The 16,257-nt window shown below is 32.8% G+C and overlaps 1 protein-coding gene across 2 annotated transcripts in view; it reads right to left on the bottom strand.

Annotated features, from left to right (window-relative positions):
- LOC129758738 (tyrosine-protein kinase RYK) overlaps positions 1-16,257 on the bottom strand; it is a 441,697-nt gene that overhangs the window by 408,006 nt on the left and 17,434 nt on the right. For both annotated transcript variants that reach the window (XR_008740054.1, XM_055756340.1), the window contains exon 3: positions 1,963-2,316. Coding sequence is in view for 1 of the 2 variants with exons in the window: in XM_055756340.1 (XP_055612315.1) it covers positions 1,963-2,125 (163 nt within the window). In the remaining variant the exon portion in view is untranslated. The remainder of the gene's footprint in view (positions 1-1,962; positions 2,317-16,257) is intronic.

Raw genomic sequence — 16,257 nt, 5'->3', positions numbered from 1 at the left:
GTTGAGGCATCTATTTATTGTTGAAGTAAACTTTTGCATGCCTTGATACCAAGTGGTATGAACTCATGCAACACTTTACAATTTCAATGGCTTTTTAAAACTTTATGACCACAAATAATCATACCACTTGTACATCAAAAGTTATTTGGTTGATTGACGTAGTCAGAAAAATCATTGGTTCCACCAGTCATTTATGAATTTTCAAAAACATGTGATTTACACCCATTATTGCAAAAACAAAGTTGCAACAAAATTTGTTTTTCTTGAAAAATCAAATGAAAACGTTTGAAAATTTACAGTTTGTGATATGTTTGTGAGGTCATCAGTCATCATGACGCATAAAGCACCAATTCCTGTAATTTTTGGTTTAATTCGAATTATATTTTAAACTTTTCTGTTAAAAGTGTTTTTAGAGAAAAAGCATAAGGGTGCTGCATAGATTTGAGGGTGAAAAATACTACAAAAAGTTCTATCAAATGAAATCATACAAATTAATGTTTGAATGGCTGAAATTTTGAAATTACAAACGCGTGATGTAAAAAGCGAAACAAACATATTCCACCATATGGAATCGAGATTTACTAAGCGAATCTTTGATACAGACTGGTAACTGAATCATAAAAAAAATTATTAAAAAAATGGTGACTGTCCGAAAAATATTTTTTCACCAACAGTATTGGTATAGGATAATAAAGGCAATATAATGTGTATAGGCGATATCATTAAAACGTTCATCGCCACGGCACCCATATTCGGGTGACGGGTGTATTTTCTGGGGAGGGCCGTCACATCAAAAAGCGTATGACGCTCTCTTACTTGAGTTTACAGATCAGCATCGTCAATTGCCACTCGTTTCAAATATGGGAGTTCTCCCTCTTTGCTTTCTCTCTCTGAAAACTTCTTTTGGCCCGGCTAGTAAAACTACCAAAATGAGCGTGGCGATGAACGTGTTAAGCCAATCCGTCATATTGGATAAAGTTTTCACGGCTTCGGAAAGATTAAAAATTTGTACATTTATTGCTCGATTTTTTAAATTTTATATGCGAATCACAAACTTTGAAAAACTATTTAACGATGTGAGAAATTATGTCATCATTATTTTCGAATAATTAAATGATAACTTTATAATATTATTTTGAAACAAAAATTTAAAAAGTGTTGAGGTATAAAAATGTTGCATCCAACTTTGCTGTTTCATGATACCCCGTTTGACGGTATTTATTTGAAATTTATTAAAGTCAAATTTTGCCAAGCCCATAAAAAAGCTAAACTGATTTAAAAAATATATCGTTATTTTTCTTTCTTGTTCATTGATAACGAAATTGAAGTATGCAGCAAATACAATTGAAATATATAACTCTATTAAATAGAAATAATGTTTCACAGTCTTTTATGGAAACCTCCATCCAAGCTAAACTCTTTCAAGGGCACCCACTCTTCGCCAGCCAGAAGAAACACTTTACAATTTCCTGTTCACTTAGCCGACGCGGAACACCTGCAGTGTAATAAGCGTTCTCCAATTTCCATCAGGGATGGCCCGAGCGTAAAAAGGCGCTTCAGCTCATGGAGCTTGGAGCCGAATCGAATGAACGGAAGCATCCTTCCAAGGAAAATTGAAAGTCCGTGGTATGAACACAGTTTTCTCACGCCCAGTTTCACACCATTCATTCAGTTCGTTTTTCATTGAGGGGTACGGGAGTCGAAAAAAGGGGAGAAAAAGCTCGGTAGAGAACTCATCACAATCCATAACCAACCAAGGCTGCCCCGGGGGAGTAGTTGGAAAAATGGGGGAAAATGTGTACGTGGCAATCCAGAAATCGCTAGTTTACATTCAACTCGACAGGGTGGGGTTTTGTTGCCCTCCCCACTTTCAAAAGGCGACGGTAAGAACGAACCGGATGTTTCTTGGGCTCCCAGTCCTATTAAAGTTGGCCGTCCAGTCAGGACCAGTAACTTACTTACCCATTAATTTTATTACTTCTGAGTGGTTCAGAAACAGGTCAAAGTATCCATGAGTGGGCTGCACCAAAGCCAGTAGATGCAGCTGCAAAAGTGCTAGAAGTCGCCACCAGATGGTGCTCCCGCTACTGCCAATTTCGGTAATCCATCGATGGTTGCGGCTCATTTTTCTTGTTTTTTTTTTCAATGGTTCTTTAGTTTTATAAACCTATCTTTTCGCCACTTTTTATCGCGCACTTTTCACAATCACTCTTCACACTCAACGAACAGTTGGGACCACATTGATGGAATCCTCAATGAATGAGGACACTCGTTGACAATCGTCGCTCACTAATTGCAGGCTGCCGCGCATATAATCTGTGAAAAGAGATAGCAGAAACCAGACACAAATCGAATTAATTTCAGCATAAATTTATAATTATTTGCGCTAAGGGTGGGTGACTGAATGATGAAGGGTAGAAAGCAAACTGGGGATGACGGTTCATCAATCATTTCAAACTGCCGCTGGAGCGTTTCCGTTCGTCATTTCCGTCTCATCATTGCCATCAACATCATCACGGGTTTTATCCCGATCTGGACCAAGTGAGCACGGAGTCCTGTCATCATTCATGAACCGTGCCATTGTTTTTTATGCTTTCTAGAAAGCTCAGTGGATTAAAGAGTAATTCAATGCTGCGACAATAAATAATGTTGAGATGGGTTTTTAAAACATGGGAAAACGCGAGTTGTAAAAACAGATCGCAGTTTGATGTTTTGTTTATGGCGTGAGAAAACACGCTCATTAGACCGATTTCATATTCAGATGAAACAAAGAAAATTTGAGAGTTCAATATTATATTTGAGATAGAAGAAAGAAAAACATGAAAAAGGTTACATACAAATATGTTCAGTAGACCGCTGCAAAAAATGACTTTTTGCTCCCATATGTTTTTTCGATGTTTTTTGGGTCCCCAAGCATCAGTGTAAAATTTGAGATGCTTTGGTTGATTCCTGAGTTAGCGCAACGCGTTTCAATTTTGTATGGAAGAAGAAATTTTTGCACATTAAATCATCCAGAAAATTCAAATAAGCTTGAAATGAAGTCAGTCTTTAATTTTTGGTTTTGACTATTCTTAAGCTTCATTTTTTGCTTGCATGACAAGCAGCTAAGAATGTCATGGAAAAAGTTATGACAATTTCAAAATAAAAAATCTAAATCCATTGAAAAGTACTCAAAAATGGCAGACTTTGCTTGCTAGAGCTGTTAATAATTTCATGAAATGTTATGGCAAAGGTTATATTAATCAATAAATTCTCTGGCAATGCAAAGCAGTTTTTTGAGATTTTTTATTTCCATCCTACTGTTACACAGCTTTCAAACAAGCAGTCAAAAACGATATAATTAAAACAATGAATTTTGAAAACAAAATTTTTATATAACATTGAATATCATTTCTGGGGTACAATTTAGGTTTGTGCTTTGTTCGCAAGAAATTTACTGCAAGAATCAAGGAACATTTTTCATCCAAAGTTATATTTTTTGGAACTTTCAGAAAATCTCTGGCGATTTTTGAATGAAAAATTTTGTTTTCCCATACAAATTTCCATACAAAATTAAAACACGTTGCGCTAATTCAGGACTGGATGGATCGCTTAAAAAAAAAAATATTGCTATTTCTGGCAGCAAAAACAACCAAAAAAAGTTATGGGAGGTGTCAAAATTTAAGAATTTCAAGTTTCCATACAAAGCTTGCAGCGGTCTAATGTTCAGATCCATTTTTTCAAGTTTTTCTTTGTGTTTTTTAGCGAATTCCTATAAAAAAAATTATAAATAACAGAATTAGCTTAGTTTAGTTTTGCTTGATTGACTACTCATATCCACCTGAAATCATTGAATTCGAAATGCTATGTAAATATTGCAGTAAAAGAATATCACTTTAACTCGAATAACACAACTGAACAGATTTATTGTCTGTATTCAAGTCTGAACCTTTTTAAGTTATTTGGCAACGATTATGAAATTTCAAAGATTGTTAATTTATGGCATGAGATGTGTATAAATGATTGAATATTAACTTTTTTTTACTCCAATCGTGATTCGATCTTTGGGTTAGAAAAGAAAAAATAGTCAGTAAAGCAAGCAGAGTTGAAAAGAAAACAAAACTTTAATGCAAGAAACAGTATGTTTTGCATATTTCGAGAAAAATATCTCAAAATCTCAATCACGCTCAAGACCTTAGGAAACTACATTTCATGGATAAATATTGAGAAAATTGTGATCTTTTGATTTGATTTATTGCCATAAGCCAATAAATAATTTTTGCTCGTAGCGGTTGAAATTTATCTTTTTTTTTTCTTCCGCTACCAAAAAAATTAACTCTACTGTACACAATGGCTCGTTAAATTACATAAAAATGCAAACCTGTTACCGATTATAAATCCACAAATTTCAACAAAACTGTTATTCAAAACGAAAAGTTGAAACAAATATGATCGGTGGCAAATTTATTTACCATCAATCTGCAAAAAAAAAACAGATTTCAAATTATATTACGCAATCCTAGATATTTGGATATAGGTACAACAACTTGGTTTTTTCTCTTACCAACATTTTTTATTCGGAGCTTTATTCAAAAACTGATGTACTGAGTTTTATTTTAATTTAATTTTCGTATAAGCGCCCCATTTTACATTTAAAATGATCTTAAGTTTATTAAGTTCAAAAATTCTGTGAACTACTGCAATATTTTTTTTCGATGGCAACTCACCGAAGAAATTAAAAAAAAACCCTTTGTTTGAGAAAATTATTTTTTTTTTTCAAAAGCTGGTCTCAATAGTTTTCAGTCCCTCAACATGGTACCAAAACATAAAACCGAAAACTAAAAAGGTCCTGCAGTGATGCCAAATATTGTTGATAATGTTCTTCAGAGATTTGGGAAAATTTTATAATTTTATTCGAAGGGAATAATCTAATCATTCTAAGTTACCGGTTTTATACGGGCTTGCCCGGATATTCAGTGAAAAATTGGAGACATGCCCCGGATGCTCGATTTTGTGAAAAACTGCTCGGATATTCCCCGGTTTATTTACATTTTTTACAAAATTTTACAAAAAGCTCAAGTTAAGTATTGATTTACGGATCCAAAACCGATCTTTCAGAGCAAAGATCATCAAAATAAAATTAAAATAATTTTTTTTTTTGTCTTTATTTAAGAGGTTTTCAGCCACAGGCTGGTTCACCTCTGGAATAAAATAATTAATTGAATAATCAATGTAATTAGAAGGATGCTGGTGTGCTCCGATGAAATGTTTAATTCAAAGTGACTTTCTGTTATCTTTCTCTAGACTAGTTTGACAAATAATTCTTTGATTTTTCCCAGATCTGCACGGATATTGCCCAGTTTTGGATTAAAATATTAGAAATCCATTGCCCGACTTTTGTCAGGTTTTTGATAAAAAATTCTCGAAATTACCCAGACGTGCAAAATCAATTCTGTAATGCTTGGTGCAATCTGTTATACAAGAAAATTTTAGAAAAATATGAAATCTTATTTTAATTGAGCACGATTGATTTAAATATTATAAATCAATCTTCTTCCTTAAGTCACTTTCCTTGGTCATTCATTGTTATTTACTGATTTCACTAGGAACTAAGGTCGGAAAAAAATTACAAATCATTCTTTTGTCAATCAGAGTTGGAACATCTCAAAGGGGGGGGGGTTGTGGGGGGGGGTGGTTCAATAAAAAATAATGCGAAAAACATATAAATTGAAATGAATTACACGAAAACTTGTATGCAACAAAATTGCATACTATATCTCTGCACAAAACCTAAAAATCAAGTTTTTTTTAATATCGAAAAATTCATTAAAATCAAGAATACAAAATTTGAAATAACTTCCATCTTCCAAAATTTATTTTGGGCTAAAAAGCAATCTTTCGGATATTTGTATTTTTTTTTTAAATTTACATAAAATTCTTCAATTTTTATTTATTCCCCCAGTAGGGTTTTTTTTTAATTTCGAAGGGGATGTGACAAAAGAAGAAATTGATATTTGTTCCAGCCTAATTAGTTTTAATATTGGAAATCTGCATAACTAGAGATGTAAAACAAATATACAACAAAAAGTTACAACTTCAGCCTCACGACTTATTTGATCAGTTTCTTGTCTAAGTTACAAACAATGCAGATACCATGCGCTCAATAAACCGCAATCTTTGAATTTTGATTTTTTTTATTGAAGTTTAACATGGTATTGTTTGAATTTTTGGATTTTTTTTTGTTTCAAATACTCAATAGTTACTGTTAGTATATCTATTCACAAAATATTTATAAAACCATTGAGCGAGATAAAAAAAAAGTTGTTTCAAATTATTTAGTAGATATTACTCAAAAACTGAAAAACTATGAAAAATTATAAAACATTAAAAAAAAAATTTAATGAATTTTGCTTGATAGTGTATCAATTTTTCGCTCTGAAATGATGAATGAATTTATATACATCTTTTGTTAATAAATAATTCAAAACTACTACTTAAAAGTTTTGTAATAAAATTAACATTGAATGGGCATTATAATAAATGTTTGAGCAGATAAAATTTTCAGACAAAGATTTTCATGTCAGTAAACAAATGTCTGATTCAGCAACTTGACTTTTTTTTTAATAAAATATAATAATGAAAGTAAATGAACATTCACAAAAAATAATGATGGTGTTGTATAAAAACTGAAAATTAGAAGTTCAACTACCACACTACCCAGCAAAAATTTTTGTAGGTATATTTCTCAATAAACTTTGCTATACGTTTCATATACATTATAAAATCATCTTATATAACTCGAAAAAACGGCATTTACGTACTAAAGTGGAGGCAATATACATACATATTTTTAACTTCTGGCTTAAGCGATAAGAGTTGTAAAAATTGGACGATATACAACACCTTTTATCGCACATCCTGACAGTATGCGAGAGAGAGCAAGTTTTGCTCTCAATGCATGCAAACCGTTGCCAGCGACAATATTTGCTGCTTCTCTCATTGGTCAGTTTATCCAAATGGACCCTCTGATTTTTAGAAATCTGGTTGCACTGCTTATCGCAAAGAGAACAACAAGGTTGTTTTCTCATTTGAATCCCGCACGCGGGAGACAAATTTGCAAACATGGCGGACTTTTGTCATATACGAGTCGGTAGACTTTAACTAACCATTTTTACGATCATTCACTTGGTTTGGTAGGAATTACGATTCGCATTAACATTGTTAACGAGTTGAGTTGACATTTCTAATGCGATGTTATGTTTGCTGGGTATTAACTCTAGAAATTCAATGTTTCTATAATTAAATAGTAAGTTGTTAATTAACAAGTTTAAAGCATTTGATGAAAAAAAAAAATTGTCCTTTGATCATTTTCAACACTTGAAATTTTCATTTCATAATTAATCTCATAACTTTCTGTACTTCAAACATTTTCAATCAATGATTGTAACAATTCGAATCTGATTTAGAAGAATTTAGCGTCCTGGAATCGAATCTCGGTCACAGCATACATAGTACTCTTTCTGTGAGGTGGTGGTATTAGCAGTAGTAAGATGCTAGCCATTATATCCTTTAAAGATGTACGCTTTAGTCATAAGAATAATTTAGATCTCTTCAAAGAAACGTGATATTTCACTGGGTGTGTGCTCGTTTTATGAATAAAAATTTAATTTAAAATTAACCAGTTTTGAGAAAAATTATTCATTGATAGCTAATAAACTTATAAACCTACATGCAATCTTAAAAACTGATTTCAAATTAATAAAAATAGAAGAAAATGGTCACTCTATGAAAGATTCAGATTTTACCAGGTTATTCTAATCTCAATGATTCAATGCTTTAAAAAAATTACACATTTACTTTCACATTTTGTCGAATTTCCCATAGCTACGAAGATCTGGAGAAAACATCAAAAAGAAAACGCTTGTTACCGTAAAACGGGGTAACTTTGATCTCCGGGGTAAATTTGACCAACAATAAACTTTTCCACAATATCATCAATAACTCAGCCTTTAGTTTGAATTTTTGAAAACTGTTATCTACGTTTGAAAGCCTATTAATTGAGTATCAAATAGGCAAAATTTGGTTTGTGTTTGAAATTTTTTAAAGTAAAAAATCTAATTTCAAAAGCTTAAAATATCTATTTTTCCAAGGCTCACAAACAAACAGCTCTCCTGATGATACTGAAAAGCATTTAGAAGCAAATGGATTGTGAAAGAACAACTTTTTTTCTTTGTATATGAACAGTTATAGTGTAAGTTTTATAGTCTTTTGATGATGCGTTTTTGATATTTAAAATAAAGGACATTTTCCAAGATTAAGATTAAGATTAATATTGGACAAATGGATAGGAACCCGATCACATCGTTAACTTTGAAGCAAAAATAATAAGAGAAATAGTGGGAGGGCCTAGAGGAATGTGTGAAAATAAAATTTCAGTTTATTTTGAAGCTCAAACTATTTAGCAATCATTATAATTTTGCGCCTAAATGTAGGCTGCATCATTGAATCAAAGCAATCGAAAGATTCCTTTTAATTCAACCCAGGTACCGTGGTTGAATTAAAGGGAATCTTTCGATTGCTTTGATTTAGTTGAATCATTCAACTAAGTAGGCTCATGCCACAACAGAGGGGGGCTGCATCATTGTTTTTTTTTAATATTTTTAAAATAAAACGTTAAAAATCAAGGTTAAATTGATAAATTAGCATATGTAAATATTATAAAGGTGTTTTGTATCCTTTCAAGAAAATGCATTGAAACCGTCAGAATAGATCAATGTCACCCCTAAGCATCAAATCCTGAACAGAGTCGAAAACGATTTTTAAATCAAATTTAAAGTAATTGAATTAATTTCTGCATACATGTTTTACGTTCATAGGAGTCCAGTACTGGTTTTAAAATATAAAACACTAGCTGACCCGGCAAACTTCGTTAAGCCTTTGAATTTCGCAAAAATAATGAACAAGCAGAAAACTTGTAAATAATTTTTTACGCTCATGAAACTGGATTATTGCCTTCAAACGGAGTGAATCGACACAGTTTTTTGACTATTTTCGTAATACTTCTGTCATATTATGGTAGTGCCTACCTCCAGGGGCAAAAATTTTCGAAGAAGATTGACTTCCAACAAAACTGGAAAGCGAATGTCTTCTGAGATAAAGTTAAAAATCTATTTTCTTCCGTTTTACATTTTTTTTCATTTACAGAGGATCCTTGACACCGATATGTTCAATTTCTATTAACCCCAAGATAAGTACCAAAAAGTGTTTTGTTGAAATGTGTCGTCATTTTAAGCAGTTTTGATCAACTGTCTTTCCTTTTTCGCCAAAACCATGTTTGAAATTTTCTTTATCGTATAGGTACCTAATTTGTAGAAATGGCACAACACTTTTCATAGTATGAAATTTTGCAATTTTTTTTATGCTGCAAATATATAAATATCAACAAATTTTCATATACCATTCTGTTTTTCGTTATCTATCATGCATTTGATATGTTCTCTGTATTAGATAATCTCCTATTAATTTTTAGAATCATCTTTTTTATATCGACTTTAACTTTGTCATATTTATCGAGAAATGGATGCTTAAGCACTGATCAAAGAAAATTAGAACATTCAATATATGTGTATGTACGTTCATGAAATTTTTATTTACAGCAATTTCAAATCAAACGGTTATGAAATCTTTTTTTTTCTTTGAGATCTTGAATTCAAAATCAGAAATGAAATTCAAAAAAGTCTTTGCAAATCTAATTCAGTTTTCATTATCTCTGTTTTGGATCTTGAATGATGTTTCCGTCGAGACTAAAATTTTTATTTTCCTAGCTTCTTGTATTTGAAGATGATATTGAACCAATTATCTGTTCTTGATTTCTGATACTGAGTGTTGGATCAAATTATGAATTTTGCTTTTACAAAGTCAACCCTATTTATATCCTTAATTTTGTTTAGTTTTTTAGCACCTTACTATGAAAGGAAGAAGTGGATAGTATCTAACATTTCCTTGGTATCCTGATGAAATTCACATAGAATTACAAAGTTAATATCATTCTATTCTTGAACTAACTCATTATATTCTTGACGTTTACAAAAACCAAGTCAATCAATTTATGGTCGTCTTATTCTATTAATTCAAAATTAGACGTTCTCTTGGTGTTATACCATAAATATGAACAGAAGATTCTGTAATGGAATATTTCATTGTTATCTGTTCAGTTGCTCTGGATATGTCAAAACTTCTACAGTCATACGTAGAATATTATTTTTCTTGAATAATATGACAGTCTTTCATTTAACCAAAAACTAAACAAAACAAAATAACGGAGTAAATAAAAGAGATCAGAATTTTTCCCGCGCGTATACTGGTCAGGCAAATTTATTCTATCTAAAAACCTAACAATATCTGGGCACTTGATTTCAAAATTGTCAATCCAAAATCCGGGCAATACCATGCAAATTTGGGCTAAATTTAGAAACTACTCAAAAAAAAAAATTAAAACGAAGAGCACTTTAATAATTTTTTTTCTTCGAAACACATCAGAAATTTTGAATCGTATTTTAAGCATACAGAAACCGTACATGATTATTATGTTAAAAGTTGCTCAAAAAATTTCGTTTAAGTACGCAAAATTTAAAAAAAATGAACTTAATAAGAGATTTTTTATTATTTGGAAAATGAAATGACTAAATCCGGAAAATTCGGGTTTTTTTTATCAAAATCCGGACAACCGGGCTGGACGACTTGACCGAGCCTTTTAAATTTTGTTGTATCAATTACCCGGTCAAGTCCAGGTAAAACCGGGCTAGCTTTGGGTAAATTAGCTTAAAAAATGTTAAAGTTGCCTTGATACTGAAGCAAAAATGACAATTTTCGAAAAAAGGTATAGGGTAGATACTCTAGATTTCGACAGGAGCTAGTTTTCGACAAATTTTTAATGAAAAGCTTATCTTTCTATTTGGTGGCTCAAACTATCTATGTTCATATTTTTCTATTTTTGTTTTCCATGTTTAGTATACGTTGAAGTTAAAAATTCTCATAAATAAGTTGTTTGATAGTAGTAAATCAATGATTGAAAAGTAACATTCTAAATCACCTGTGAAGTTCAATGCTATCGACCAAATAAGAATGATTTTGAATCAAGAAAAATCTCCCCTTTTATTCGATTGAAAGCAACTTTAAAGGAATCAATGGATAGATAAGGTTCTGAAATCAATCTTTTCGGTAATTTTTTTCATATTTTTGCTTACATTTTAATAAATTTCAACTGTTTTTTGAGCTGTCGAAAACTAGCGCTGAAAATTCACCTAATAATCTATTTTTCGACATCCATCTTCCTGGGTATGTTTATACTGTTTCCATGGTGTAAAAAACGCCGTGAAGTAGACAAGCAATTCAATATCCAAAAAATCAACTGGAAAAACTGGATCATCGATAGGTTTTAGTAAAAGGATAATAAAAACTTTGTCTTTAAACTTTCGATCAATAAAAAGGTAGAGAATGAAGAAAAAACTCTGACTCATAGAACCAATCATATTTGGAATGAAAAACTTAAGTCAATTAATATATTGACATGGTTTTTCTGACAAAACAAGCAAAAACTGTCGAAATGTAGGTATTTTACCCTACTCCATGCCGGCTTATTGCGTTCTTTTTTTTTCACCCCATACGGAAGGTGAACAATCACATCCAAGTATCCATTTTACTGGTGCCACGTGAAAAGTACACTTGCAACGAAAATGGGCGCCAAAATTTCCTATAGAGAGATGGATGAACATCAGTAAGCCTTGATTGCTTTTGGCGCCTTCCTACTCTGGGTGATTTGAATGAAAAAAAAACGGAAATTGGGTGCCATGACTTTTATTTGATACGAATAAAAACTAAAAATTTATTTTCAAATTCCACAAAAACATTTTTGAAATTATCTCTCCGTTGTGTTTTTCTTCGCGTGAAGACGAACACAACAAAAAAAATCGCATGCAAATCGGATGATCCAGTGAAGAGTTTAGCGTGTTCGCACATTTCTGTATGGGCTGTCTCTCTCCCTGTTATATATATATATATATATATATATATATATATATATATATATATATATATATATATATATATATATATATATATATATATATATATATATATATATATATATATATATATATATATATATATATATATATATATATATATATATATATATATATATATATATATATATATATATATATATATATATATATATATATATATATATATATATATATATATATATATATATATATATATATATATATATATATATATATATATATATATATATATATATAAGTTAAACGTTTCGGGATCGCGGATACGTTTTTAAAAAATAACAACCGAACAATTTGAAGTTAAACTAAAGACTGATTTTATTTTCTATCGTAAACCTAAGCTAAACTCCCTATCGAGGCGGCGGCGCACGATTGTGCTTATCCGGCAGTTCCCAGGTGCTCGTTCGATGCTTGTCCGTTCCTGTCCGTTCTTGGTTGTTTCTCAGGTAGGCCAGGTAACCTGAGCGTTTCTATCCGGTGCACGTTCTAGGACGATCGGACGATGTTCGATCGGACTTTGATGCGGAATGTGCTGACGCTAGGTCTGCAACTACGGCGTGTGTATTTCTCCTGTTGTTGTTGACTATGTTCGATTTGACTTTGGAGTAGGACAATGTGTTGATGCAATTTTGGCGTATGTTGTTCCATGCGGTTGGGTTCCACGGTTTTGGATAGAACCGGGTTGCGTTGTTAACTGCTCTCCCCCTATGAAAAGATTCGTCCCGAATCTGTTGATTGCTATCTCTTTTTCGAAAGATGCATCTTGAATCTTTGTTTGATTTAGCTGGATGGTTGCTAATTTTCTTAATCGGAGGTTCATCTCAAATCATTGTTGCGTGTAATGAAGCTTGCAATTCCGTCTAATTTTCTGATGATTCCGTTGATGTTTTCGCTTGTGTAACCAATGCTAAAGATGACAATCGGGTTGTTTCTCGAGGTGAATCTCAGTGTAAATTGTGGATGTTGAGGCTAGTTGGTTTTCTGTGGAGAAAGAAGATGTTTTGTTTGGGGAATTATTTTGAACTTTTACCTTCTCCGGGAAGATGTTGTTTTTCCTCTTGTTCCAGATTATCAGTCCAACAATTGGGATCGCCAGTAAGGTAAGGAATCCTGTAGTAGTGTGTTGTAGCTGGGTGTGCTCCTTCCTCAATGACTCGATGTGGTTTTGGTTTTCGATGTGAAGCGAGGCCATTCTTTCCAGGTCTGGTTGGTCCAGGATCGATGTTGTTTTGAAATCCACTCCAATGGTCGGAACAATTTTGACTTCATGATTGGATGTCGTTTTTTCGTCTTCATATTTGGCTCCGTTTATGATCAGGGAACAATTTGGGTAATTTATCAGTATCGTTCCTGTTACCATCCGATTTTTGATGTTGCAGTTTGAGTGTAATTGTACAGGTTTTATCGCATTTTTTATCAGCAGGGTGTGGCTGTCGATAATTTTGATGTCCATGAGGGCTCGATGATTGATGTATGTGCAGGATGCGTCGTCTCCGTGAAGTACGTTGTGGATACAACCGTCGCCTGTTATGTTAGTAAGCTCCTGTCTATCACAAATTCGATATTGTTCAATAATGTTGCATTCAGTTTTTGAGGCAAATGTTAGTCCTGAATTTACAATGGCTAGATTGAATGGAGTTGATATTACTTTGTTTTCTGTAGGAATAGTTTCGTATCTGATGTATTTGAATGTTCCTTGGAGAAAAATTGGGATTTTGACTATAAATATAATTTTTGATCCTTTGTGATTCGTTTCGACGTTAATAAATTCATATATTTGATCTGGGTTGTTTATAACAATATTTTGTTCTGTAAGTCTATCTAATGCAAATTTTGTTTCGGTATTTGACAATAATGCCTTTGGGAGAATGCCTATTCTTGTTAATTGGATCGATTCGAATATGTCTTTGAGTTGATTGTTGAGAAGATCCATGTTAAGTATTAAGTCGTGAACTATTCCTTTTAATATAATATCATTTGGATTATGAAGGCTGTTAACTATGCTAGAAATTTTACGCAGAATTTGAATTTGTTGATCATTTACGTGATTAATTATTTCGTTAATTTTAGATTGGAATTCGTCGTTGATACGGATTTGTCTTTGATCGTTTTCTATTAATTTATTGGTTTTTGTTTTTGATTCGTCCAGCGTTTGTTTAATGAGTTGTAAGTCGTTGTCGTCTAAATTACCTGTTAATGATTTAATAAAAGTTCCGAGTGGGTTAAGAATTCCTCGTTTGGGTCGGATTGGTCTTAGTCGATAATAGTTATCCGAAAGTTGTTTCATTCTAATGTCAAGTGTTTTATGGAATTCTTTGGTCGAATTTTGTTGTTCGAAAAGCTTTAGTGCGTACTGAATGTTTACAAAGCTTGACCTAAATTCGTCTAGGTCAACTACGTGTAGGTGCAAGTGTTGTGATATCATGATTTTTGCCTCTTCTTCCTCGAATGCGATTATTCCGGCATGTCTGGTTAGATCCGTGATTGTAACCTCTGCTTTAACGTCAAGGGCCAATCTGTAATGGAGGAATGTTTAAGTTTTGTTTCGCTAAATGGGGTCATGGCTGAAAAGATAGAAATGAAAATTAGTTCCGTTGTCGCCTTATCTTTGTCTTGTGGATCCTTCTTCCTTGGTCGTCTATGAAGGTTTTTCGGTGGTTCCTCCGGACAAGATGGTGCCGATACTTATCTTTCGCCTTGCTTTTTATTCCTTGGCGCGAGATGAAAACGGGTTCTTGTGGTTCAAGGATTGGGTCTGGTTCTGAGTTTCTGTTGTGGAATTCTAAGTCTCGTTTTTGTTTCTTTCGGAGATTCATCGTGGCTTCATCGTATAATTTGTCTCTCTTTTCGATAATTTCTTCCATGTCCAGAGATCTTCTATCGCCTTCTTTAATAGCGTAGAAAATTTCTCTGGGACGCATTTTGGTTGAGGAGTGGATGGTATCATTATAAAGCCCAGTACTGATACGAAATATTTCTTTTTTAGTCAGTCCTTCGTGATTTGGTTTTATGCATCGAAAAATTTCACTGAGTGTCGAGTGAAATCGTTCAACAATCCCGTTGACCTCGCTTTTGTTGGAGGGAGTGAAATAAGTTTCGATGCCTAATTCTTCCAGCATACCTCGAACTTCAATCGATCGTATGGCTGGTTCGTTATCACTGACTATGAGCTTCGGCAGGCCATAGTTGGATATTAATTTGGTTATTCCCGATCGTATGTCTGGGATTGATCTTGATTTTATTGGAATAAGCATTCCGAATTTTGATAGTTTATCTACAGCCGTTAAAAATATATTCGGGCTACAGATAAATATATCGATGTGTACTATGTCCAATGGTTTGTTCGGAATTGGTGTTTGAGCCAAACTTATTTTATATGGATGTCTCTCGTATTTTGCGATTTTACAAGTTTCGCAAAGAATCGTGTGCTTTCGTATCTTATTTTTCATTTTAGGGAAGAAATACTTTTGAGAAATAGCATAAAAATTTTCTTCTATGCCTCTATGAGCTCTATTGTGGGTGTTATTGATGACCTCATTTTGCTCCTCTTCTGTTTGCAAGTCTGTTAAGAGTTTTTGGGAAATAAAGATCTTGAATGTTTTGACACGGGAGAAATAGTTTTTATATACTATCTGAATTGAATTTATAAGTTTTTCAGGGCAGTATATGCAATTTGCTCTTTTGGGATCCATGAATTCTTTGAAAATTCTTAGAATTGTCGGTACCCCGTAATTTAATTTTGTGAATGTATGTCTGAGGATTTTTGGAAATATTTGTCTTCCGGTAACTTCATTTTCGTTTTCTCCAATTTCCAAGATAATCTGGTTTGAGAACGAATTTACAGCTCTTTCGGTGCAGGGGATGAATTCTGAATCGTCTGTATCAGCTGAATGTTGGGTGGCTGCATCGGAAGAGGGTTCGTCAATGTCTTCGTTAACGTCTTCATTAATATTTAGTTCCTGATGGATTCTTGATAGACCATCAGCAACTACGTTTTGCTTTCCAGCTCTATATCTGATATCGTAGGAGTAGTCTAGTAAGGCTATCATCCATCTAGCAATTTTGCTAGAAGGATCCTTTAAATTAACGGCACAAGTAAGAGGTTTATGATCAGTGAATAAGATGAATTTGTTGCCAAACAGATAGGGTCTGAAATATTTTGTGGCCCAGTAGATGGCCAATAATTCTTTTTCAA

Source organism: Uranotaenia lowii, chromosome 3 (genome assembly GCF_029784155.1).
Source record: "Uranotaenia lowii strain MFRU-FL chromosome 3, ASM2978415v1, whole genome shotgun sequence".
Lineage (NCBI taxonomy): Eukaryota > Metazoa > Arthropoda > Insecta > Diptera > Culicidae > Uranotaenia > Uranotaenia lowii.
Note: the sequence above shows the minus strand (reverse complement) of the source record. Positions and strands in the feature narration are given on the sequence as shown.